The sequence below is a fragment of the Oryx dammah genome, unplaced genomic scaffold (assembly GCF_014754425.2).
Source record: "Oryx dammah isolate SB20612 unplaced genomic scaffold, SCBI_Odam_1.1 HiC_scaffold_26, whole genome shotgun sequence".
Lineage (NCBI taxonomy): Eukaryota > Metazoa > Chordata > Mammalia > Artiodactyla > Bovidae > Oryx > Oryx dammah.
This window is the reverse complement of record NW_024070210.1, coordinates 81,798,328-81,825,864: the sequence shown is the minus strand read 5'-3', so window position 1 is coordinate 81,825,864 and position 27,537 is coordinate 81,798,328. Positions and strand designations below refer to the sequence as shown.

At 42.5% G+C, this 27,537-nt stretch overlaps 1 protein-coding gene across 7 annotated transcripts; it reads right to left on the bottom strand.

Moving 5' to 3' along the window:
* Positions 1-1,087: 1,087 nt before the first annotated feature.
* On the bottom strand, positions 1,088-27,537 carry PARP6 (poly(ADP-ribose) polymerase family member 6). 7 transcript variants are annotated; one of them, XM_040227392.1, is made up of 24 exons: positions 27,497-27,537; positions 26,043-26,302; positions 23,973-24,179; positions 23,250-23,327; positions 22,167-22,261; positions 21,678-21,738; positions 21,350-21,440; positions 20,828-20,894; positions 18,252-18,401; positions 17,112-17,322; positions 16,522-16,575; positions 14,939-15,034; positions 14,543-14,635; positions 13,508-13,633; positions 12,163-12,228; positions 11,140-11,207; positions 9,825-9,873; positions 9,464-9,576; positions 8,680-8,752; positions 7,908-7,977; positions 2,508-2,587; positions 2,059-2,122; positions 1,803-1,887; positions 1,109-1,468 (listed from the first exon to the last, which is right to left on the bottom strand). In XM_040227392.1, the coding sequence occupies exons 3-24, from the start codon at positions 23,973-23,975 to the stop codon at positions 1,366-1,368; spliced, it is 1,896 nt and encodes a 631-aa protein (XP_040083326.1). In that variant the 5' UTR covers positions 23,976-24,179; positions 26,043-26,302; positions 27,497-27,537; the 3' UTR covers positions 1,109-1,365. The 7 variants fall into 7 exon arrangements, 5 of the variants coding, with proteins under 5 accessions (XP_040083327.1, XP_040083329.1, XP_040083326.1 ...); XM_040227391.1 differs by lacking the exon at positions 27,497-27,537 and adding an exon at positions 27,129-27,422; XM_040227393.1 differs by lacking the exon at positions 27,497-27,537 and having other exon boundaries at positions 1,088-1,468; positions 9,464-9,573; positions 26,043-27,110.

The following is a 27,537-nucleotide window of genomic DNA, read 5'->3' as shown; positions in this document are numbered from 1 at the left end:
AGCAGCTACCTAATAAGAACTGAAAAATACAGATGAGCTGCAAGGGTCCTTCAAGGAGGCTGGAATTTCAGTTAGGATGGACTGCCTAATGGGGGATTTCCAGGTGCTCAGGGGTACTAACGCACGAGATATGGGTTTGATTTCTGGGTCAGGAAGATCCCCTGGAGTAGGAAACGGCAACCTACTCCAGTATTCTTGCCTGAAAAATACCATGGACAGAGAAGCCTGAAGGGCTTCTGACTCCATGGAGTCAGAAGGAGTCGGACACAACCAATGACTAAGCATACACACACATAATGAAAGACAACAGGTAGTCTAGTACAGGCTGTATAAATCAAGAAGCTATAACAATTTTTAAAAAGCCTATACTTGAAAGTCAGGCTTGTAGTCTCTGTGCTTATATTCCTGTTTTTCTTCATTAACAGTTTGTAAAATTGGCAATATCCAACTTGTCTCTTAAAACTTCAGGGTTTTAGGTACATGGAGCACAGCCTGAAGGCCAGAAGGTTGGCAGTGAGAATTTCAACAAGATGGGTTTCACTGAAACAATTAGATATTCAGAGAAACAGCTGTCTTCTCTCACATTGCTAACTCTGAAGAATCTGGATTTTGTTTCATTAAAGGAAACTATTTCCTTATGATCTCTTTACAGATTTCAAGTTAGAGAGCTGTCAGCTCTCCCTCCACCTCCCTTATCCCAAAGAAACAGCTGGGAGGAGGAGGAGGTAGAGAGTAGGGCCCAGCCACCAAGATACAGAGCAAAGGTGAGGACAGGTTGTGTGCGGACAGCAGAGGTCCTACAGACAGGCGTCTGAGCTGTGGCCTCAGTGGCCCTTTACGTCCTGGAGAGCCGCCAGTGGCGTTCTGCCTCATTCTCACTCTGTGTCATGTGCGTGAGCTGCCTTGATCTAATCCGCTGAACAGAATGTTGACAGGTCTACAGGGTACTAGACCAGATGGACTGAGCTTTGACTCCATCCGACATAAACAGTCCCAGCCCCCGTGATGTTCCACTGTCCCCACCCCCACCCCCATTTGGGGGTTTGGGGCAGCAGGTGCTGGGCCAAGGCTAGTCAGACCACAGTGATCATATCCAGTCCACAGCACCTTCCATTTTATTGTTTTATTTACAAACAGGGTGAAGTCAACTGGGAAAATTGGGGTAAGGAGTCAGTCTGGGCCATCCAAATGTGGAGTGGTTCCTGGGTCAATCTCCACCATGAAGGCCGCCTCATCTATCTTTTTCCTGCCTCTCGGTAATGGCCCCTTGATTCCTCAGGGCAGACTTGTCTGCTGCTCCTGAGCCCTTTCATGAGGGCAGATGGATCCTGGGGGAACAGGGGTGGTACGAGGGCTGGGGCCCCCTCAGTTTGTGTAAACCTGAGTTCCGATCACACGCATGATTTCCTTCTGTATCTTGGGGTCCTGAGTATTAATGTTGGCATCGCCCACCTGACCATCCTCATATCTGCCAAAGATAATGCAAACGTGAGCATAAGAGGGAGACCAATCCCAGAATAATGTCAACCCATGGACCTGCATTTAGGGGTGTGGCCATCCCATCCCAGAATCAAAACCCTTTCTTGCTACTCTTTACGGTGGAAGAGTTTACCTGGTTTCCTCTAAACAGCCCTTGATTTATACCCATCCTCATCCTCCAAGGGGAAGTCCCAGTTCTGGCTCTACTCAGGTAGCCAGGGACAAGTCTCCAATAACAGAAACAGACTTTCCCAGCAGTCCGTATCATTGTGCTCTCACCCTCACTTCTCCAAGTAATTCCCAAGGTGCCCTCCTAGACTTACACAAAGAAGAACCGTGTGCAGACATGGTCGGACACAGGGCACACCCAGATGTTCCCATGCTTCTGGAGGTCCTTAGATGTAATCACTGGGAAGAGAAGGGCCAGAAGTTATAGGTATAATGCTTGGGTCAGAGAGTCCAGGCACGGAGGGGAAGGAAAGATGCTTCAACATCACCCTTGGCTGGATCATGTGCTAAAGTAGCACCTGAAATGAAGGTTGGGCACCCACAAAAACACGGAATGGGTGAGCCACCTACCTTCACAAAGTGCTATACAGTTTAGATTCCGACTCTGCAGGAACCTTGACTGAATGGATCGGGTCTAGAAGAGGAGAGAGAGCCAGGTAGATGGTTACAGCTTTCCCTAGAGAGGTGAGTTAACTGGTAGCAGTTAGGGGGTAGGGATTGGGATATCCTGGGCTTCCAGCCACCTCCCAAAATTTCTGATTTTCATAATCAGTCTGAATGAGTCCATCTTTACATTTTCATGTTATTGGATTTAATAAACTCAGTTTCTATTCTCATACTCATGACAAGCTACAAATGACTCTGGAAATGGGTTCCTCTTAGAATGTATCTGATTGCTTGAAATGATCTATAAGCCACCCACCCCCATCACTACCAATGTTTCCCCATCCATCTCTGTAGCCTAAACTTATCCAAGAGGAAGTGTCCTGCCTCAGTCGAACAAAGGCAATTAATAATACCTGGGGGATGGTATTCATTCTGTTGTATCTCTGGACGAGCTCATCTTTGGAGGGCATCCTATGCTGTCCTTTTCCCATTCCTGTCACAGAAAAACAAACCAGTTCATTCACCCATTCCTTCATCAAATATTTACTGAAGTGCCTACTATGTGCCAGGCACTGGAAAGAGAGACAACTGGTGACACAGCAGTGAATAAAGCAAACAGTATATCTGCCCTCACAGAATTTAACCTGATGGAGATTACAGGAAAGGAACAAATAATCGTGACACAGCATGGTAGGGGTTATGATGGGGAAAATACAGAGTACTGAGTGAGCCAGAGGAGGAGAACTAGCCTAGCCCACAGGTTTGAAGAGGGCTTCCTGGTGACAGCTAGGCTAAGAACTATAGAATTAGGAAGAGTTAGCTAAATGAAGAGGAAGGAAGTGTCCTAGGCTGAGATAACAGGATACAACAGGCCTGGAAGAAAGACACAGTAGTGTACCTTAGTTTGTATGGAGCATAGTCAATGGCAGAGAAGTGATGAGAGATGATGGGGAAGAGGTAAGCTAGGATAAGATCAAGCAGGCCTTGTAGGCCATGTTAAGGCAACCGGAGTTTATCCTGAGAACATGAGGAAATCACTGTCGGATGCTAAGATAGGGAGCAAAGAGGTGAAATGAGCAAGGAATGAGGGGCCTAGGAGAGTGGTGACATCAACATTTCAGGTCCGATGCCAGGCTGAGTTAAATGAGTGGAAAGAAAGCAAGCAGAGCAAGTCAGATCTGCTCCAGTTTCAAAGCTACATAAAAACCTCTGACCAGAGTCATTCAGACTAAAGGGAGAAAGCAGAACAGGTAACTGATGAATAATTTTCCACAGGTAACCAAAATGGCAACTACCCTGAAGAGCCCTGCTTCCTTCAGAAAGTCTTCCCAGACTTGAGGAAGAGGAGCCAATTTACTTGCTTTCATCTTATCTAAATCCATAAATCCTCCACCATCCTTAACCCTCACTGAATAGCCCTGTTTATAACATTTAGAGACTCACTCTGGACTCTTCCTACTTAGATATGAAACAGTGCTTGTGGGCCTCTATTCCCAACTCTTTCTGTCCCATGATTAGGACTCCAGTCTCTGTATTCGGCTTTATCACAGGCCCAGCCTTATCCCAGTAAGGGGTGAGTCTGTGTATGTGTGTATGAGACCATGAGACCAGAGAGGGAGATGAAGATGGGAAATGATGCTATCACTGCAGACCAGAAGCAGGGGCCCTCATCTCATCAGTCCACCTCGGCACTTTCTATTACGACTAACTCCACCCTGCTGCAAGTCTTGGTTTTGTGGCAGCCATGGTATAGAAGCAGGGATGGTAACTACTGGACTGACATTCTTCACTACTCAGGCTGTCAATTCATCATGCACTCACACTGAAGCCCCATGGCAGATTTATGGCTTGAATAAAAGTTAAGGCAACGAGAACCTCAAGATTTGAACTGCCTATTTCTTTCTCCTATAGGAATCCCCACCATTCCGTTTCCAACTTCTTCATTAGCCTTAACTAGGTTTAGCTCTGCATCCAAACCTGATAACCTTCTCAGCCTGGGTATTTCAGTGCATGGTTCTGAGTAAAATTCCCATTTAGGTTCTACCTCAGAGGTTGAGAGAACAATCTGATTTCTATGGCTGGTCTTAGAGATGGCCCTTATGATAGAATTCAAATCTTGTTCCATCCCAATCCTGCTGTGCACTGACCTGACTGTAATAACCCCAATCATCTTCTCTCAGTTTCCTGAGACCAGACACACTGAGAACCTAGAGGCCAGAATACTCCCTGGTTGCTTGGTGTGCAGAGTATATACTTGGACAAGTTTCTAAACATGACTAAACAAACAGATGGAGCTTACCATCTCCTTTCCTACTCTCCCTCGTTTTAACCTGCACACTATGGCCAAGTCTTTAGAGGCTCCGCTAGTCAAATGGATGCTCTCTATTTACAATGACCCCTCAGAAGGCACTTGGATACCCTGAGGGAAAATACAGAAAACTAGAGCAGAAAAGGGTAGAAGGAAACATACAAAGAAGAGAGAGTTAGTTATATGCTAGAGGAACTAAAATAAGTCAGACATTTACCCACATCCCATCCAGAGTTAGAGACTCTCACATATCCATGGTGCCCTCAGAAAATCAGTTATTCAAGCAAAGCCTGCCCTGTCAGTCCAATATAATAATAAGAACACTCTCACATATCCATGGGGCCCTCAGAAAATCAGTTATTCAAGCAAAGCCTGCCCTGTCAGTCCAAAATAATGATAAGAACACTCTCACATATCCATGGGGCCCTCAGAAAATCAGTTATTCAAGCAAAGCCTGCCCTGTCAGTCCAAAATAATGATAAGAACACTGGCCCAAAAGTCAGGAGAACTGGATTCCAGTCCTAACTCTGCTAGTTAGATCTGTTTGACCCAAGAAAGTCATTTGACTTTTATGTGTATATACTTTATCTGAAAAGTAGTAAGAGATTGAACAAAATGACCTATAGCTACAATAGAAAAACATGGTATTTTTATCTATAATCAAATCAACCTTTGGAGGGAGAAGGATGGTGCCATATGACGTTTTCACATCATCAGTAAATAAAGTTAAGAAGTCAATAGAGATTCCTAGCTCCATCTGATAACTAAAGGTATTCAGGCACTCAGTAGTAAACAAAGGCCAATGGGAGAGGAGAATAGGGAGAAAACAGACAACAAATAAGAATTTTGTGGCCACCAGAAGCCAGGAGACTCACTATTTAGAATAAGGAATTAATCTGAGAGAAGCTTAGGCTGGCACAAAGATAAAAACTGTGGTCTCTAGACAAAGCCAAAGACTACCCAATCCCACCTCCACTTTGGACTCCAGGCACACAGAGTAAGATTCATTCACACATTCAATAAATATTCACTGGGCACCTATCCTTTGTGGATTGCTCATAGACATACTATCATTTGTTTAACAGGACAATGAACAAGATCAGATGTAAGAACTAAATCCAAGAACTAAAATATTATCAGTGACTTACATCTAAGTGCTCCTAACCCTATCCCAATATCAGCCTCCACTTGGGAGATATCCACTATTCTGAAATTTAGGTTATTTTTCTTTTTCCTTTAGTTTTATCACACACACACATAGCTAAATAATTTTAATTTTGTTTACTTTTGAGCAATATAAAAAAGGCAGTCCTTTGTCTTGCCTTTTTTTTTTCAATTCAACCATTATTTATATAACATTTTTTCCATGTTGCTGAATGCCACTGTTGGTTCACTGTCATTGCTGAATAATAATCTATTGTCAGAATAGATTAAGATGTACTTATCCCTTCTCCTGATGATGAGTATGAGTTTTTTTCTAAGATTTGTTGTTGCAAACAATACTATACACCTTTGGGTGCACATATTCAGAAATGAAAATGCTTGGTTGCAGGGATAATATTTATCAAGCTTTATGAAATGTAACATCAAACTGTTTTCCAAAGTGGTTGTACCAATTTATATTCCACAAGCAGTAAAAGAGATCCTGCTGATCTACAACCTCCGGTATAATCAGAGGTATTACCAGATTTTTAGGTAATACCACATAGGTGCTAAATGTTATGTCATTTTGGTCTTGCCTTTACTTTCTTGATTAATAGAGGCTGAGTAGCTGCTCATATTTTTGGTCATTTCTTCAGTGACTTGCCTGTGTTATTTGCCTTTTTATTGGATTATCTTTTTCTTATTTGCAAGAATTTATAATGTACTTTTATTACTAATCTTTTGTAGTTATATGTGTTGCAAATGTCGTCCCCTAGTTTGTAAGCTGCCTTTTTATTTTAAGGTGTCTTCTGATGAACAGAAGTTTATAATTTTAATAAAATCAAATTTACCAATCTTTTATGATCTGTAATTCCATCTTTTTGTATTCTTTGGATGATTCTGTTTAAGATTGGGATAATGTGTTATTTGAAAGTTTGACTTAAGATCCACTTGTAAAATTACCTGGATTTGGCAAGGTTTTTGTTTTGTTGTGAAAAATTTTAAGCTACTATTTCAATGTCTTTTATGTTAGAGCTATTCAGGTTTTCTATATCTTCTTGAATCAGTTTTGTTAAGTTATATTTTTCTAGGGATTTATCCATCTTGACAAAGTTTTCAAATCATTTGCATAAAGTTGACAGAATTCTATTAGCTTTTAAAATTATGGGACTGTCAGTTCAGTGGTTAAGACTCTGGGCTTCTAATGCTGGAAATGCAGGTTTGATCCCTGGTCAGGGAACTAAGATTCCACATGCTGTGCGGTGCAGCCAAAAAAATAATAATAGTAATAAAAAGTAAAAATAAATAAAACTTTGCTATATCTATAGTTATGTTCCCTTTTTTATTCACATTATTTAATGCTGCTCTTTTTCTTCTTAATCAGTCTACCCAGGTTTATCTGTTTTGTTCTTTAAAAGAACCATCTTTTGGTTTTTTGGGGGCCTGTCTATTGTACCTGTTCTTATTTCATTAATTTTGATTCTTATTTATATTATCTCCTTTCTTCTTGTTTGGTTTATTATGTCATTAGAGACCTTTCTATTATAGTTCTGTTATTCTGGAGCTAAGTGTTCTTATTTTTGTAACAGTTACATTAATGGAGAATACTAAATCTATAAAGAATCTAGCACTAGCCCCTTCATATGGTAGACATGTGACGATATGGTGGCTTTCTCTTATGCAAAGACTATACAGAACCCGAACTAAAAAAGACTAAGAAGAACTCAAATATAAACTTGAAACAATGAGAAAGCTAAGTCAGATTTCTTTTCTGAGCTGGACAAAGTGGGACTCATCTCCTAACTAGAATCTGAATGTTGCTCATACCTTACCTTTGGAATAAAATGCTTCCTCTTGCATTCAATGTGACTAATGTAATAGTGTATAATTACAGACAGTTTAAATTTTAAAAGGTGGTTGACAGGCAGGAGAACCATGTCTCCAGAAATGTAAGCCAGTGGAAGGGACTTAAGACTTCAAGTGCATTCATATATCAACTCGCATCCACGTGTGCACATATACAGTCTGACAGGCTATTGTCAGCACCAAAAATGTGTTCTCCAGAGAGCCTAGAGTCATCCCCCAGTAATTCCTTAACCCATTCCTAGCGCTAAGGTCCCACAATGAATGGTTTTATTCATGGAGAAGAGGATACCTACGAGGAAGGGAGATAATTGGCCTCACATATAAATAATCTAAATTCCTAACGAAAGAAAAAAGAGAAAGATTACGTATCCATGACTGGGGAGAGAGCTGACACAGACCAAGTGTCCATGATGGAAGAGGAGACAGCATAGGTTTATGTATTCACAAAACGGATGCAATGTAAATAGAGTCAATGTGGCCAAAGACTATTTCTTACCTGAGTATCCAAAGGAAATACTGGAGATGGGGCTCAGGTAGATGCCTTTGCCATAGGCTGCTCCATGCAGCTTGCAGGGAAACACCAGGATGAGCAATATGAGCCTGGGCCCTCCCATGGCTGTGTATTAGGCAGCCACATGGCTTATCCAGCCCTCTGTCCCTCCATTTAATCTTCTCACTCATTCAGACAACTTTAGGCACCTACTCTTGAAAAGCTGATTAGCTGAAAAGTGGATGCAGGTTAACCCCTTTGCCTATGAAATACTAGATACTGATGCCTTGGAGAGTGATGAGTGGCATAGCCACTGAGTCAGTCACTCAGAATCCATGCTCCGGCCGTAGGCCTTGGTACATATGCAGATCCCTGCCCTCTAAAAATGAATACAGAACAGGCAGCCAGGAGGAGGAATAATAATCATTCCTTGGAGTCTTGCAGGACAAAGAAGTAAGTCTCCTATATTAGCTCTCTGACTGAACAGTCACATATATTGAAAAGCTCTAACAGGTTCATTGATCACAGTGATTGCAATCAGCAATTTCTATTTCTGCCTACAGCTATATTCCCACTCCTAAAAACACAGCCTCAGGTCAAAATACAACCACCATATTCATTCTATACATACAGTTTTCAACTTCCTCCCTAGGAAAGCCTCACAGGAGGCTAGGTTTGAGGATGCTGAGGCAAACACAGTTGAGTACTTTACAGCAGACTTCCCCAAAATGAGTGGGGCAGGGAGAAGATGGAGAGAAAAAGAGGAGCACAGCCTCACCTGCAGTTTGGTGTAGGATGCATTGACCAGCCCGTTGCGCAGGATTGAATGCCAGTTTTCAATGTGGGACCCACTGTAAGGCAGTGTAGAATACATGTCTCCTCATGGAATGAAGTTCCCAAGAAAATTCCAAGACTGCCACTCCCACCCATTCTCACACACACAGGACATGAAGATGGACACAGATAAAGCTAGCGATGGACATGCACACGGATATAGTTACAGGCATGTAAGATGTGTATGTGTATGGCTAACCCTTACATCTTAATATCCAGGCCTATCTTCTCTTCCACGCTTCAAACAGTCCCATCCTAATCCTCAGCTGCTGGTTCAATATTTTAATTTGCCTATCATCCTGATATTTCAAATTAAACAAATTCATCTCAAACTCAATGAGTTTATCACTGATCCCAAGTATGGCTTCCAATCATGACTTCACATCTCTTTTAAGTTACTCTTAAATCTATTTTTTTTCTCTCTTCTCTCAAAATCAGGCATAAATTGCTGATTTTCTTCAAAGCAGTTTTCAAATCTATCCCTGCCAATCTACCTTCAACCACATCTTTTTATATGTAAATGTCATTTCTCCTCAACTACATCCTAAATAGCTTAAGACTAAAGACCATATCTTAAGTTTCTTTATCCTCTACAGCACCTACCACAATAGCATTTAATATGATGGACATAAGTCATACAAACTCCTATTCCTCAAGTGAACTTGCCACCATCCCCCCATTTTTTTGCCTTATCCAGCACCCAGCCCCAGCCCTGCCCCACTCCTCACTGGAAGGCAAAGGTGCTGCCATAGAGCTTCTTGGCGGTCCGGAACCGAGCCTCCTTGGCAGGAGGGCTGCTCAGCAGGAGGAACTGGTGTGAGGTGTGCATGAACTTCAGCTGCTGCCCAGGGTGGGGGTGGGGTCAGGAAAACAGAGCAGAAATGGGAGATCAGGGAGGGAAAGGTTGGGGATAGGGAGCAAATTAGGCTTATACTGACCCCAAATAAAGGAAATATGCATTGGCCCAAAGACTACTGTTAATGGACAAGTCTAACCAGGCAGGTCTAGAACCAATGTGATTAGCTGGTTTGGAGCCCCTCCTTCCCCCTCACTAGAAATTCAGAGTTTAGACGGAGAATGGTCACTTACCCTGCTGAGAGGTAGTTTGACAATGTGCGACCTGTTGCTAGAGATGATCCTAGGATAAAACAGACAAAAAAACAAAAAGGACAGAATAAACGTGGTTAGGCCATCCTAAACAAAGCAGCAGCCTTGCTCTGCCCCTTGGAGAATAAGCAAGGATTCCAGGGTTGTTTGAACTGTGAACTCAGGACACTATCGGATATTCCTATGGGTGGCAATGTTTGTGTATAAAAATGTAAAAGAAGTTACTGACCAGAGACCAGCTAGTTACTTGTTAAATAACAGATGAAAGAAAGAGAGGGGTGGGAGGTGGGCTGCTACATCCAGGCAGAGAAAAGTAAAGAACAAAAAGAAGAGCATAAGAGGTCAGCTACCAAAGAAAATCAGAGAGGTGGGTCTGTGTTAGGATGGTGACAACTTACATTTGGGATTTAGAAACTTAGCACAGGGGCTCAGGAGCCATCCTATCTGAGCCCAGAGGAAGGCTGAAGGCTCTCAGACATGGGGGGAATGGACAGTTATTGTCTGAGCTGCAGAAAAAAAACAGAAGAAACTAGAACGAACTTCCTGAGAATTCAGGGACATACTGGCTTGTATGTAGGCTGAACTCAAGAGGACAGGAGAGAACAAAGGCATAAGCCACTGAGGACTCAGCAAGGAGGCATTATCTCTTATAGTGGTTATCTGGTTGTTTGTGTGCTTCACTCATGTACCTGTAATGCCATTCTGAATGGTCTATGCCTGGTCATTCCTCATGCTAAGAGGGAGCATGGTGCACTGAAAAAGTACTAATATCAAACGCTGACCTGACAGAGCAAAACACGCTAGAAAGGGAAAGCTATTCCAGGAAGAGAGAACAGAAATCAAGGTCAGGGGTGAAGGGAAAGGAAATTCAAGGTCAGAACCTTTGCTCAGAGAAGGGAGTAGTAATAGTGCTCCAAGCCTCTGGACAGTTAACATCAACAGGGAAGGGCTTGAGATAGAGAAAGGGAGTAGAAGGGGAGGGACATCTCTGCACGCATAGAAAATCTAATTGAAATGAAGTGTTAATTCCTATAGGCAAGCAGCACTCAGAAACCTACTGGGAAATAAGAAGCACTAAAGAGAACTTGAAACATAGTCTTAGAACTTGTGGGTTCTTTGTTGGATCCCAGTTCCTAGCCAAGCCAGGTGTATCAATAAAACCCCAAGAAAAAGCTGCCATAATATCTATAATCTTAGGAACAATGCTGAAACCACCTCTAAGAGAAGGTACAGGCTCCAGGTCTGATACTATGCCCCATTCCCCCAACTGCTGAAGGATGAACCATTCTACTCATACCACTGCAGGAGAGGATGGGCCAGGGGATCCAGCTTGTCCATCTGCTTCTTGATTTCCAGATACGAGCCCTGTAAGACAAAGGCCGTGAGGTTATCTCCCAGAAGAGGTGGGAGCCCTCCCACTTGCCACAGATTATCAGGGCCCGGGGCAAGGTAGGCACTGAAGACCACACCAAACCAAGAGGAGATGGGGTTCCCACCCTCAAGGACCCGTCAGGCTGGGAAGACTCATAAATAAATATGAAAATGACTGAAGATGCTTACAAAACAACATGCAGGTGGGTCTCCCTCATTTTATGCAATTCCTACAGCCCTAAAAAGTTGATTATAAATCAAAAAAAATAAATAAGTAAATAAAATCAATGTCCCAGAAAGACCAGGCTAAGGAATCCTGTGGTAAAACTACGTAAAACATAAGAGTTCTTCTGACAAGTAAATCATCCCTCCTAGGTGTATGTTATGTGTTCATCTGAACTGTGATATATAGGATTTGCTGAGAAGAGGCCCACCTGTAAATGTGAGTACAAATGAATGTCTACTCATGCAGAGATTGCAGACGAGGGGTGGGGAAGTCTGGTGAGGGACAGCCTTGAGTCAAAGGATGGTCACTGCTCCATGTGGCTGCCCCACCCCTAGAAGGATAGAAGATGCAGGCCCCTGGGTCTAGTTCCTTACCTCCAAGCCCCCCTCCTCACCCTCCCAACCCTGGACAGAAGTCCTTCCCTAACTTCTCTAGTGCCCTAAGAATTATGAAAAAAAAAAAAAAAAAAACATTAAATAGGAACAACTTGTGAAGGAATTAGCAGCAAAGGTAAAGGTTGAGAGAGACATAAGGAGTGAGAAATAGGAGTAATAGAGCTAACAAACCAGAGAACAAAGACTAGGAAAGCTAAAGAGGGAAAACTAAAGAGAATACTGTGAGGAATTTGAGTAACATCTCTAAATCTTCACTCCACTCCAATGAATTTCAAACAGAATAGGGCACTTGAGTGGGCAGGCAGGGGACAGGCAGAGGACAGAATACCTGGGTCATCTCCCGGATGGACATAACACTATCCAGAGCTTTCTGCAGTCGCTCATAATTCTTCTTCTGTGGGGAATCAACAGGGAAAGAAGAACCAGGTGAAGAAAAGTGGGAGAGAAGAAGATGTGATGAAAAAGAGGGCCACATGTACAAAAGAAATCTAGGCCCCAGGGAAACAGCATAGTACGTCATGCAAAGAACACAGACTTAATGCCAAGAAGTTCTAGAATCAGGTGCCAGTTCTTTTACCAGCTGAGAGTAGTAGGAGTAAGTTCCTTAACCTCTCAGAACCTCAGTATCCATGTATATAAGTAAAGATGAAAAATCCTCACTACCCTCATAGGGTTAGTTATTTAAACTGAAGATTAAATAACAGGTAAAGAATCTGATACAGTGCCTGACACACAGAAATGAGCAACTGTGAAGCACTGTGCTGGGTACATGTAATGGTTATTTCAACAACTTTCAACTGTGTCCTTTGGGAAATGAAGTGCCAGACATTTAATTGAACATTATTCTAGGTATGTATGTGAAGGTATTTCTAGATGAAATTAACCTTTGAATGGCAGACTGAGTAAAAGAGACTGCCATCCCTATTCAGGTGCCTCATCTAATCAGTTGAAGGCCTGAATAGAACAAAATAGTTGAGTAAGTGGGAACTCCTCTGGCCTGCCTGCTGGGATATTGGTCTTTTCCTGCATTCAGACTAGAATTGAAAAAATCAGCTCTTCAATCTTGAGTCAGCTGGCTTTTGGACTGGAACTTACAACATCAGCTCTCCTGAATTTCCAGCTTGCCCACTACTCAGCCTGGTACTTCTCAGCCCTCATAATTACAGGAGCCAACTCCTTACAGTAAATTTCTTTCTCTATATATCTCCTATTGTTCTATTTCTCTGGAGAACACTAAGTATTATAATATTTTATATACATTATGTCTCATTTTTATAATAATAGATATTATCCAGTTTTTACAGATAAAGAAATTGAGGTTCAGAAAGGTTAAGTGATCTGCCTAACACCATTCAGCTAGGGAGCAGCAGAACCTCAAATGGAATCAAGGTCTATCTGGCTTCAAAGTCTGTATTATTCCAATGTAACTAACATTAATTTGTCTCCCTGTCTTCTGAGAAACTCAGAAGTTCACCTTATATTATTAGTTATGTTTAGTTACTTATTCACTAAACAGTGAACTCTGAGGGTTCAGGAGTTCCCAAGAAACAAGTGTGCCATTTCTTCTGTCCCCTTATTCCAAGCTGTTGTGTGCACTAGAATGACGCCTATAGTCTCCCACTATCTTTCACCATTTCCGTTGTAGTCCTGACTTTCTTCCCAAGCAACTATACCTTAGGGTTAAAGGCCAGAGTCTTGGGATCAGTGGGGTCCACCACAGAGGGATAAGGCTCAAAGATGATGCTCTTTCTAGGGGACTCCAAAGCTGCCCTACACATGGCCACCAGCAGATCCACCACCTTAGGAGAAAGGAAAGAAAGGGGACAAAAGCTAAACGATTTCACAGGGCTGGGAGTTGCACAGTATCCAGCATAGGTCTACCTTCTGGAGGCGCTCGGTATTTCTCTTTAAAAGCAAATATGAGGGACAGACTGGGAGTTTTGGATTAGCAGATGTGAGCTATTATGTATAAAATGAATAAATAACAAGGTCTTACAAAAATCACTTTGCTGTGTAGCAGAAATGAACACATTATAAAGTCAACTATATTTCAATAAATTTTAAAAACCACAAATGTTTTGATTTTATTAGAAAATACAAGCTTATCATAAAAATTCAAGAACAATGTTTAAAAGAATGATTAAAAGAAGATAAAAAACATCCCCTTGCCCCCAAATCTTATTTTTCACATTAACTACTGCAAAGTTTGATGTATATTTTCCAGATATTTTTACTAAAGAAATTGTTATTTTAAAATATGGGCAAATTTTAAAGAATTATACATATTGTTATATTTTATTCATATATGTTATAATTCTCTATCCATAAATAATAGCTATATAGTATTTCTACTGTAAGAACAAACCATCATTTCTTTAACTGGGCCTTGTACAGATGGGCTTGTATCTATTTTTTCTCGTTTCAACTATTATAAACAATACTAGGGAATTCCCTGGCAGTCCAGCAATTAGAGGACTCTGAGATTTCACTGCCTAGGGCATGAATTTGATCCCTGGTCGGGAACTAAAATCCCACAAGCCATGTGGTGCGGCCAAAACTTAAATAAAATATTAAAGAAGAAAACCACTACAGTGAACATCCTTACATAGGAAAGCATTTCTGGAGATTAAATTCCAAGCAGTGAAACTGCTGGGATTCCCAGGCATAAATGATCCCAATTCCCCAGCAGCTCTTCCATCCCCCCATACCTCTGCTCCAGTGGCCACGTCCTCTGCAGCTCCGGACATGACTCCCAACGTGTAGAAGGAGAAAACACACAGTTCACGAGTACAGACGGCTGGCTGAATGGACATATTAAAGAGATGGTGGTGGCAGGAGGTATGCAATAAGAAGGTGTCATAGGGCAAGAGGGACATTTCTGACCTCGGACAACTCTAGACTGATATTCACATATCCTCATCTTTGCTAACAGGACTCTGAGACTTGTTTTCAGAGAAAAACTATTATTTCCAGAGTCTCAGGGAGTATGGACAGAATTCTACCTTTACCACAGATCCAAGAAAAAAGGAAAAATGGAGAGATGAGGGACTAATGGGCCTTAGCTAAGGGTGTAAGAAAGAGGGTCACAAAATAGAGGTGTATACCTTGAGCATGGACCCATTCTGGAAGACATGCTGCTCATCACATACAACACAGTACTCATTCAACGTTGGGATTCTTTGCTCTGCATATTTCATGATCTGGGGAGAGAGGAGATTCTATTAAGTCTTTTTTTGGAAGTCAAGACCCAGATATAGGAAACAATCTGAACTTCCTTTCTATTACTCTCCTACCTCCCAGCCCTGTGCCTAAGGTAGACTCTATTCTTGGATCCTGCACTTAATTAAATCGATAGCCTAACTCTGGAAGACTATATATTATAACGAAAATAAGACCAGCCATGGTAGAAGAACTGTGTTAAGATTCCCCCTTCTACTACTTAATACCATATATAACTTAGGGCAAGTTAACTTGAGCCTTGGTTTTTTCATTTACAAAATGGACATTACTCACTTTACAGAAGTACTGAAATTAAAGAGATGATTTCTGTAAGAATATTTTATAAACAGTAAGAAATACTAATCAAACTATTAATATTATTTTCAGTAATTAGATTGCCCCCATGTGACAAGTGAGTTGAGTATTCAGTCCATGATCAGATCGCGGCTGAGAAGCCATGTTTAACTACCTAAGACAATCAGCCTGTAAAATGATCAAGACCACAAATAAAACTCTGATGGGAAGAAAGCACAAATTCAGAGCACATGCAGCAATATCCTAAAGTATTTTTTACACAATCTGTCTTAAAAGGCTTTCACAATCACATATACTGTCTGTATAAATTAAATTGTTCCCATTTCACAAACTTTCGAGATCATAAATGGACACGCAAGGGCTTTTGTTCATTCATTTAACACAGATTTGTCGAATGCCTACTACGTCCCTAGCTCACTGAAAAGTATCCTTTATTATTCAATAACATAAAACATTATCCTCTCAGAGGCTATAGTCCAACAGGGGAGATGTAGTATGTATACAAATTAATTACAATTCAAGGCAATGTATAGTACCTGACACATTAGTGCTATATAAAACAAAAAGTATCAAAAGAATTCAGTAGGAAACACACTTCCATCTAATACATTTCAAGTAATAGAGAAGATTTTATGAAAAAGTTGGCATCTGACACTTGATTACAATAGGCAGATATAGTGAGGAATGCCAGTAGAGGGAATGACATGAACAAAGATATTGGAGATGCAAAAGTGAAACCATGTCAGGAAAATAAAGAGGTTTTAAAAAGAAGCAAATGACCAGTAGCAGCTAAGCACTGCAAGTTTGTGAGGAAAAGTGAAGCCCACTTGAGCAAGGATGTGGAGGATTACAAGAAAATCAGTGTCAATTCTTCTCTTCTCTTGGCACCAGTGCACTTAAAATTTGCGGTGCATCATTTGGCACTTGATCGCAAGTGGTATATAAGCATTGTCTTCCCAATAATGCTATAGGCTTCTTAAGGGTGGGAACCAGGCCTTTTCTCCTATTCACAGAACACTCAGTATAGTTATGGAAGCAGAGCAATTAAGGACATGAAATGTTTGCTAACTGACTGAAGAGTTGGGAGATGTTAAGGGATCAGATGGGTCAGAAAACAGTGGAAAGGCTTTGGAATGAAGCTTTGGTTGATTACCTGGACAAGAAATCCATATTCCAGAGTGGGGATGTTCTTGCAGTGACCACTGACCTGATGAGAGTAAAAAAAATAATAAGGCTTCATGAACCTCCTAGGAAGCTGGTGACCTCCTAGAAATACCTCACTCATGCCCATTATCTAAAATTATCCTGAAGTAGCTAAGCCCTAACTCTGATCAGTCTAAGTAATCCCCAAGCTGCAGAGAAGACCTTTAGACATTTTTGGCAAAGGCTCTTAAAACAGGCTCACCTGTCCTTAACCCTTTTCAAGGTAGATGTAAAACATTTGTAAAGTAGCTGACTATCAAGTCCTAACCACAACCTAACAAAATTAAACATAACATTTCCCTGGGATGCCCAACCCCAGACTCTGCTCCTTGACATACTATCAGAGAAGCTTGCTAGACTATGTCGGTATAAATTCACAACTATTAAAATGTGTGTTCCATTCTACTGATTCATGGTTCATGCCCAGATTTGGTTTATGATCCCTGGACAACCAGACTCCCACTCCATTTTGAGAAGCTGTATTCCCTCACTTCCCCTCCCGCCCTCTGACACCAAGTCAAACCCTCCTCAGCCATGTACCAAAGGAGAGGTCCATGTTGGGGGAGGGAGGCCCACGTGCTGGGGACACAGGAGACCTGCCTGGGGGCTGGGAGGGTAGCCAAACACCTCCACTTTGGGGTTCTTCATGGTGCAGGAGATGGAACGGTTCATGAGGCGTCCAACTCGAAGGTCTGGTACACCCAGTTTGCCTTTCAGCATGGAGTCCTGTATGATAGGGAAACTGGGAGACCTGAACAGAGAGCAAAGAAAAATGATGAAACTGAGGATTCAATATGAGCCCTAGAAGCCTGGAGGGTCTTCCCTGGTGGTCCAGCAGCTAAGACTCTGCAGAGGGCCCTGCATTCAATCCCTAGTCAGGGAATTAAGATCCCATATGCCATACCACACAGTAAGGTAAAAAAAAAAAACTATCCAAGGAAAGTTTCATTGGATCAAACTGGCAAAACAAATAGATCACTACATGTCAGGTTTTACGTCATTAAAGCCTGGGTCATTCTCTACAGCATCTAAGGAATGATACCTTGGAAAGGATACCTGTTTCACTTGCTCAATGTGTGTGTGTGTTGTCTGTATTAATATATATGTGATTAAACTACTAGGTAAGAAACAGTTGGACCGCAAAGAGCCTAATGTCTCACTGTCTATCAATACTGGTACCTGGAAAACTACAAATCTGGGTCTGTATTTGCCTTTGGGAAGATCAGAAGGCACAGAGAGCAGGGAAGCGGGGGAATAAAAGTCTGGGATCAAAGAATGGAGCAATACTTGTTTCCAGAACCCAGGTAATAAATCAGTGTCCCCTTTCATAAGAGCAAGGGGGTGGGGCCTATTAGCTCTGCTTCTGTCTCCTTAGGATAGGGAATAAGGGTGAGGGTCAAAGAAAAGAAAGATGGAGAAATTAGTATATATTTCTCCAAACAGACCCCATGCACTAGGTACTATATTTTACATAAAGGACAAGGTATGACTACTGGGTCAGGAGTAGAGGGGTAAAGACACATAGGGAACAGGATCATGTGGGTAGTAGTAGTAGTTAAAGGTACAGAATTCAGAGGACCTAGGGAGAGGACAGAAAAGTTTACATAATCAAGAAGGTGGGGTGGGGCTTAGAATAGATCAATGTGATTAGAAACAACCAGCTCATGGAGAAACACTTACTTGGGGATGGGTGAGAAGATGCTGAGGCCAGCTCGGAACTTCTTGATGGTACCGCTTGTCTTGAACCAGCTGTGCCTCTTCTCCTGCTGGGTCTTTAAGAAATCGTTGCTGAGATGTTTCCATTGTTGGGATGTAAACATACCCAGGATTCTAAAGAATCACAGAGAAAGAGACAGAAAGCTCAAGCAGGGGAATCCCAGGTCAAGAAATAAGACTATGAAAGGCAACTAATCTAAAATTCAGGCTTAGGGACTGCAAAGCTAGTTGATTTAGGGAACTGTGTTTGTCTCAAGATCCCTCTGATATAATCTTAGCACATGGATATGTACTGTTCTAAACTACCTCTTGACATTAGCGGGTAAATTCCAACTCCCTTACCTAGTCTAATGGACCAGAAAAATTCTTAGATGCTTTGCCTTTACAGGAAGATCTCAAACATGAGCCTTCAAAGGCTGTAAACCTGGCAATTTACTGCCAAGAAGAGCTATACCGAAAGTGAAACAGAAGTGGTGGAATAGAGGTGAGTACTACCCTTGGCCTTGTGAATAGTGAAGAAAAGGACAAGGAACCCAAAGGGTACTGATACTGTTAGGCAAAACATTACAACTTCAAATTTATGGTTTCCAAAGTTCTTTTACTTGTCCTTGATCAGTTCTCTCTAGTATTACTCTATTATTCTAAATCCTTATCACCTTCTTTAAGCTAACTATACCTACAACTGAGAATCTTTCTTCTCAACAGAGAAAACTGAAGCCATCAGATATCATCTTCCATGATTTGACAAACTTACTACAAAATCTATTTCCATTTCCACCCTCACTTTGATCCCTCCATCCTCTGGAGACAAGCTGACCCTCCTCTTAAGGATCAATTGCTCTAGCTGTACTCTGGATCTCAGCCCCTCTGCAGGGACTTTGATCTGGCAATTATTCCCTTTTCCTGTCAGTTCCTTTCCCCACATCTACAAAAAGTTCCAAGTTTCGTTATTTCAACCGAGCTACCTCCTAATCCTCATCCAAATTTCTTAATCCGTATTTCAGTGTTCTTACTTTATGGCCAATCATTCACTTCCCCAGAACACTGGCTATACTCTGGTTTCTACCTTCACCATTTCACTGCAACTGCTCTCACCTTGATGGTAAATCCAGCCGAAACTCCTAGTTCTCCTCTTACTCATCCTCTCTGGCATCTGGCCCTCCTTGTAGAAATGTTCCTCCTTGCCTTCTCTGACACTGTTCTCTTCCCATCCTCCTCCAAGCTCTCTAACCTACCTTCAGTGTTTCTTCTTTCTCCACCTATACTTGGCATTTTTTTCTGGGTTAAAGGGTGTTCTGCCCTTGATTTCTTTTTCTTCTCATTCTATCTAGCTCTCCTTTGATATTCTCATATTCTACACTGGATGCAATTCTCACCTGTACACTGCAATCTATCTTCAACCTGTACCTCTCTTGTAAGTATCAAATCTACATATCTCTCTATTGAGCAGCTCCACTGAATATCCCAAAGTTACCTTTAAATAACATATTTAAAATGGAACTATCTATCTTCATCCCACAAACTTGTTCTTCTTCTTAAATTCTTATTTAAATGAGGGGAATTACAATTTATCCAGACATCTAGGTTGGAAACCTAAGAGTAATATTTCTCTGTTCCTTGCCTCTTATCATATACAACATAACCAAATCAGTCTTCGAGTCTGACTTTAAACATTGCAAATCTTTTTAGTCTATCTCTTGTCTGTACTCATATCTACAGTCATACTTTGGCTCATCATCTCACGTATGAACTTCTACGAATGCCTCTTACTAAAACAGTTCTGGTCTCTTGTCACACTCCTTCTATCTATGCTGCACAATGCTACCAGAATGGTTTTTTAATAATTAAATCTGACCATATCCTTTCTTTGCCTAAAACCTTTCAAAGCTCCCACTGCCTACAAAATAAAAGCAGAAGATCCTTCCTGATTTTACAATTCCTACACATGTTGCCTCATGTGACTGCCCTTGCAAATGTTATTTATTTTCAGAGTCTGTCTACATGGACAATTCTTATCCATCCCTAAAAACCATTAATCATCTCCCTTTCATATTTCATTCATCTAACTGCCACCAGACTGACTTACACCTTCCTCTGTGTTCTTTCTAAACTTTACATTTTCACTTGTATTAGAACAAGTATACACTGGACTATATTTAGAACTTGACTGAGTTCACTTCTCTTTATATATCAAATACTTATTTAGCAAAATGCTCAGTACATTTAGTAAACTAAAACTGTCCAAAATCCTAGGGCTCTACTCTGAGGAAGTGTGATGAGCATAACTAATTCCAGGGTTGTGTTTTCCTTTAAATGCTAAGTAAATGCTAGTAATGCTCTCACCTCCAGGAAGCCTCAAGGGCACATACCCCAGAAACACAAGCTCCCCCACCTAACCATAAACTGGACTCCCCAAATTTATTTTAGTCTTTCTTGGGCACATGTCAGAAAGACACTTTTGGAAAGAAACATTCAAGAGTCTGCCTGTCCTATCTCTCTTTCCCTCAAACGTTCATAACCAGAAAGATCAAAGTTCTTACTTTTTCAACTGAAGACCGAGCCCAAATCCTTCCTTATTTGATGGCTGGAAAACCTCAATTGACGGTTCTGCAAAGAGAAGAAAAAGTTCCTACTACATATACATGTCTATCCTCCTGGGAGTCCAAAGCCCTAGTTCAGTGGATTAGCTTCCTCAGATTTCAAGAGTACTCTAAACAATAATGGTGGAAAATGAAAACCTTTGAGGCAGAAGGTAGATTCTGGGAACTGTCTGACCAATTTCAAACATCCTCAACTTCTATAAGGAAGCTGAGGAGATGGGGAAGAATAAGTAATATTGAGGAACTAGAGAAAACAAATTCATTAACCAAGAAAGTCTTTAAGGCATGACTATTAGGTGATAGGGAATGAAGTTAACAATGAGAGAAGACTGAAAATGTCCTACCAATGGCCTTCAGATTACACCAAAAGGCTTTGTTCCTAGTTTTTCTCTATCTCAGTTAACTTAGAACATTGTATTAGACTAGTCAGAGCACGCAGATGCACAAAGTCACTGCCTTTACCCGGTCCATCAAGGTACTGGGAGAGAGAAAACCGCAGCCTCAACACAATAGGTTCTGTCCGGAGGACCTTCCAGGCTGTAGAAACTTCCTCCTACAAGAGTAAGGGGGAAAGTAAGGGGTTTCGAGTTCAGCGTCAGAGAGAAATGGACTTTAAAGTTTTCGCGACATGACACACACCATGCACGCAGTACTATCTGCTGATGGTCTAGAGATAGGCACAAAGTATACATATTTCAAATATAGCACTTGGGAACAAGACTCCAGGCCTATGTGGCAAAACCCACAAGCTCAACTAGACCTGCTGTTGGCAGGTACTAGCATCACTTACATCCAGGAAGCTGATGTTGATGTGGAGGTCAATGTCCACGTCATCGATAGTTCCATACTCTCTATAGAGATACAGGTGATCACATGTGAGACTCATTAAGGGAGAAAGAAGGGAACAGAAATTGAAGTGGAAAGAGAAGTGAGCCTGGGGATAAGGGAGAGGGAAGGGTGGAAGGAGGCTCTGTACTTAGCTACAGCCACTTTTACAATCAAAGCCTTTGCTAGGCCACAAGCCCTTCTTACCCCCAAGGTGAAACTTCAACCTAGAGGATCTAGGATAAGAGGGAACTTCTAAGAAAAGTGGTTATACTTTCCTCATTGCTCCTGTCAGCCTACCTTAAATATTCTGAGCAACTCTCACCATCATTAGGCTCGAAACTCATGAAAGTCCATAGACCCCAGCATCACACCGTAAAGAAAAAACCCTACCCTTTTAGCAACTCACAAAGAAGTGGCTGAGCCTCCTGCCATCCCCGAAGTAGAGCCCCACCTGATGGATACAGAGTTCTCACTGTAGATTTCCTTCACAGCTTCAATGTCTGCATCCAGCTGTGGGTGCCGATATAGGTCAGCTGCACAGCTTCCCTGAGTCAGCAGCAAAAATGGTGGAGGGCGGAAGACAAAGAGGAAAACAGAATATGAAGAAACATTAGGAATGGGGAAATCAAACTACAGCAACACATGCAAGCAAAAGCTGCTTTATGAAAGAGTTCTTGGTGGTGGCCCTAGCTGGGGATTTCACTGACAGACAAGTCACCCCCCATCAGCACTCTAAGAGGTTTCAGTAGACTAACTGCAGGTTCTGCTTAAGGAGTTCACATCCTTAAGTCTCAGCTTCTCTCAACCTTGACCAGGACTCTTTAGGTGTCTCTCCTACGAGAACTCACAACAGGCTGAAGAGTTCAGAATTTAACTCAGACTGGTTCTGTTTGCAGCGTCCAACATTTCTGCTCAGGATCATGCCCTGGGCAGTGACAGCACTGAACAAACACTGGTAGAAGAGTCTTAAAAAATTTGACCCTAATGAATGAAATGACCCCTGCTGGCTAGTGAGGGAACAGTCAGAAATACTTGTTTCCAACTAAGAATGGCACCCCACTCCAGTAATCCTGCCTGGAAAATCCCATGGATGGAGGAGCCTGGTGGGCTGCAGTCCATGGGGTCGCTGAGGGTCGGACATGACTGAGCGACTTCCCTTTCACTTTTCACTTTCATGCATTGGAGAAGGAAATGGCAACCCACTCCAGTGTTCTTGCCTGGAGAATCCCAGGGACAGGGGAGCCTGGTGGGCTGCCGTCTATGGGGTCACAGAGTCGGACACGACCGAAGTGACTTAGCAGTAGCAAGAACCTATGGCTAAACTCCATGCACAGAGGGTGTAGTTTATACTGGAAAAGATAAGAGTTCCAGGCAAGAGCAAAAATATGAGATTAGCTCTGACCAGATAATCCTCAGATCACACTGACACTATATCTTCACCTCTGCTCCAAAATAAGCTCTTTCACTCCTGACGTATCCAGAAGAAAGTATACATTTAGACCATCCAACATGGGTTTTGGGGCTGTAATCTCACCTGTACTCCATAGAGAAATTCCTCTGATTCATTGTCTCCCTCCGAATCATCATCATTCCAGAACTGGCCTTTGATGTCCTGATGATGAGAAACAAGAAATAAGGGTGCCTGGTATCTCATGGAACAGAGTGGGGTTAAGATAGGAAACAGATTTTCACAAATGAGAGGTCCCTTGGGATAGAATAACTGAGGCCCCAGTCCCTTTGCTGCCTTCCCCTGACCCTTTGGGGACATCTCAGTCTTTTCCCGAATCCAGTCATATCCATGGTCTAGCACTGACTTGCTGGCACAGAGGAAAACAATAGGGAATTTTAGCCTTCTTAGGTATCGGGTATGATGACTAAAGCTCTAGTAGCCAGTGGGGGAGGTATGCAGAAGACTTCAATGTCAAGGTTGATTCTCAGGCATATCTAAGTTCTAGTACAAGCTGGCCTCTTCTGGATCATTACCCAAGGCAGCTCTCAAGCTGCTAGTGAGACACCTCGCTCTTTTGTCTCCTAACTCCCTTTCTATCCCTTCAAGTATTTAACTCTCCGCCTTCCTTCCCAAGAAAACTCCCTATACACACACCAAGTAATACTGTTTCCATGCCCCATCTCCTTCCTTTAACTTCAAGTAGCCACCCTATCTTCCAAAAGGGAGCAGAGGGGGAAGGTGAGGTCTGCAATTTGTTTCATCTACCCCCTGGACAATCAGTTAGAAAGGTGGGCAGTGAATTCTCACCATTGGGTCAGTGGGTAACACACACTCCTAGGTCAGTGCTAGGCAGCACCCCTCCATACCACCAGTTGAACCCAGGCCAACGAGATGGGCATTTAGGAGGCCAAAAGAGGAGACAAGGGTTGGGAGGGGGGTGGCGATATCAGGGGCTGACTGGAGATCAGCTGAGGAAGGCAGGATCTGCTGTTGTGGTGGTAACAAGTCACTGTCCTGCAGAAATTAGATAGCAATTGATCTCATCAGCACTTAACAGCTGGGTGGCATGTACAAAAGCACACATTTATGGGTACACTTTTATTATACAAATGTATAGACACTGGTACATAGAAACATACTTGCATGCATGTAGACACACTTGCACACACAGTTCTTTAAAGAGATTGGACTATGAAAGTACTACATGAACATGAGACACTACTGCCCTCCAGCTGGAGAGCTGTGACTGAAGCAAGTCCCTGCTCTAGCATAACATTGTATCAACTCCTGAAGCCAAAATGATGATGCCAGGACCAGATGCTATGAACTCAGTCTAGTCAGTTCATTTTAGAATATTCTTCATAGAGTCAACCACCATCAGAAGCAAACATTTTCTAAAAAATCTTTATCCCCAGTTATTTCTCCAAATTGAGTGTTTATCTCTTATTTAAAACCAGTATCCTTAGGAGCCTTTCTATAACAATCATAGCTAAGTTTAAAAGTCTCAACAACTCTGACCATTTTCTGGTAGACAGTCTGAGTTGTCATAGCCAAAATAATGCCCTGGACTCCTCTTGGAACCTACTCCCCCCAAAATGTAATAACGATCTGAAATGCTCAGAAAAACACTAACTTCTAGCCCTTGTGCAAAATTTAAAACCACTGCTTCTTGGCTTTTTATTTATCAGTTTCATCCACTCCAACTTTAAACAGAGGTGTTCTTGATCTTTAACATGGTTCTCTTGCATCTTAATATCTAGATCAGTGGCTCTCAAGTAAGGTCTGTGAACTGGCAGCATCAATATAACCTGGGAACTTGTTTAAAATGTAAATTCTAAGATACCCTATTGAGACCTACTGAATTAGAAACTCCAAAGATCTAGCAATCTGTTTCAACAACCCCTCCAAGTTATGCTGAGAACCACCATTCTAAATCCTTGTGTGTTCCAAGGGCCTGTGGTCTGTTCCTCAGATAGCAATGTAAAGCTGTAACTAACCCAGTATGGTGACATAAAGCACAATGCCAGGGAAAAGAGCATAGCAGTCCTTCAGCAGGCAGGGCTATCTGACCCATCAAAAACAATATGCAAAAGGCAACTGCAACTAAAGTTCTTAGAGAAGAAATGGCCTGATATCTGAGACTTGCTTTAAAATACAACTCAAGCACAAAAGGCAGAAGGGGCATCAAGGTGGGGAATAGGTGAAAAAAACATGGCAAAGTGATGATTACTGATGAAGCTAAGTGATGAGTACATAAGCATTGCTTATACTCTCTACTTTTGTGTATAGTTGGAGATTTTCATTAAAAAAAAAAAAAAATCAGAGACTACCCTTGGAAGGGCTCTCCCTAAAAAGTTAACTCTAAATAAGAACAGGAAGATTATCACTAAGACTTCATAAATGCCTCTTTGCTGTTCTTCAAACATCAAGCATATTCCCACCTCGGAGCCTTTGCCCCTGCTGGTCACCCTTCTTGGGATGCTACTCACCCAGATACCCACATGACTCACTCCTTTACTCTTTCAGACCTCTGCTTGAAGGTCGCCTTGACTATCCCATATAAAACAGCAAAACCCCAACATACAATATAGTAGCTCTCTCCATCCCCCTTCCTTGCTTTTTTTCACAGCACTTACCACACTGTGATGTACAAAATGTTTGTTTGTTGTATTTATCTCGCACCAGAATGTAAGCTCTATGGTGGCAGAGGCTCTCTTTTCATTGTCTATACTGTCAGTCCCTCAACACATATTTACTGAATGAATGAACTGTCTGCTGGAGACCTAAGCCAAAGAGGAGATACATACAAGAACTTAAACACAACTACACAGACAAAAGTCACACAAAAATTATTTTAAAGAGCAAGACTCCATTCACCTTCAACAGTAGCTGAGAACCAGAACATGAAGATCTGAGGGCTGGGTTTGTGAGATTTGAAAATAAACAGTCAGGTGCTGATCTGGATGATCACAGAGAAATAAAGAGGGAGGCACTAAAGTCCAGCCTGGGGCGTCTTGGGCTGGGTGGTAGGATGATGGCAGCGTGGGCCAGAAGTACCAACTTCCACAAGCTCTCTGTCACTGCAGAAGTCAAGAAAACTTAGTCTCTCTCCAAGGGTTGTTGCTGCTTGGTTTCTGCTGTTATCATAAGGAGAAAAAGATAATTCAGAGGGTATTTTTCCTGTCCAGGGAAAAGACAATACAGAGACTACCATCTTTTTCAACCCAGGCTGCTTCAGTGAAAGGGACTCCCACTTTCAACTCTCAAAGCTCATTCCTCTGGGAGATGGAGAAAAGGTTTAAATGATGAAGAGTGGCAAATGGGGAATAGTGGGAAGTTATCTAATTCACAGAATTACATTAAAACAGGAATAAGCAGGAAAGATAGTCTTTTTCAAAGCTTTCACGTTACATATTTAAAAAAAAAATCAGGGGTAGAGAGGTCAAGCAACTTGCTTAGGTTCAGGCAAGTGGAACTGGGACTTAAGCACATTTGATAGGTTCTACGCACATCCACTCTTCCTGTGATATGGTCACAAGCAATAAAGGGAGTTGCTAATGAATTAAGCAAGAACGACCTATCTAACTTATCTAAATGAGGTAAAGAAGGGAACCTTTCAAGAAAACCCAGGCCAAATATAGACTGTGTGAAGAGTGCCCAGAGAAGGGTGTCTGTCAGTCAGTACTTGGGACGACAGCAGAAAACACGGAATTTGCACGGGAACTGGCCATATGTAATTAAGCCTTAAGTCCGGATCACAGAAGTCGTGGCCAACGTCCATGGACGCTTCTCGGTGTGGCAACTTTACACCCAATCAAAGAAGCCTCCGATCTCAACGTTTAAACTCTGGATTAGACTCCCACCTTTGTGGTCCTGGGCAAGGAGGTTACTCCGCTCTACAGCAAGTCCTCCACCGGGAAGCCTAGGCCACGGAACAAAGAGCGCGGCGGCGAACTCACGGACCTAACGCTATCCCGGGTTCGCGGCGGAGGGACGGGCCGGGGTGAGCCCTGGCTGCCACCCGCGCTTCCAGAACAGGCCGTGAGGCCTCCCTTGGGGGGAGCTGTTAGACCTCTTCTCCGTATTCCTCTGGAGACCCCCGACACCTGCCTCCCGGGAAAGCAGCTTTGTGCCCGATCTGTGTCGCTAGCCACCCGGCCTTGAGCGAAGCCTGTCAAGCCCAGGAGGGCACCTCAGAGCCACCCGGTCCAAGCCCCTCACTTCATCCGCCCCGGCCGAGGAGAGGCGGGCCCCGCACCCTTTCCGCGGCCCGGCCGCCCCGCCCGGTCCCGGTGGCAGCCGCCCCACAGGCCGGCCTCGCGAGTACTCACGGCGACCCCGGGCCGCGCGCGGCCGCCGCCGAGGGGACGAG

Excerpts from the sequence above, each read along its gene's own strand:
- PARP6 (XM_040227392.1), bottom strand. Across the intron at positions 14,636-14,938 it reads AGAATGGGTCCATGCTCAAG|CCAGCCGTCTGTACTCGTGA; the intron begins GTATACACCTCT and ends ATGTCCATTCAG. Across the intron at positions 2,588-7,907 it reads TATTTCCTTTGGATACTCAG|GAATGGGAAAAGGACAGCAT; the intron begins GTAAGAAATAGT and ends TTTCTGTGACAG.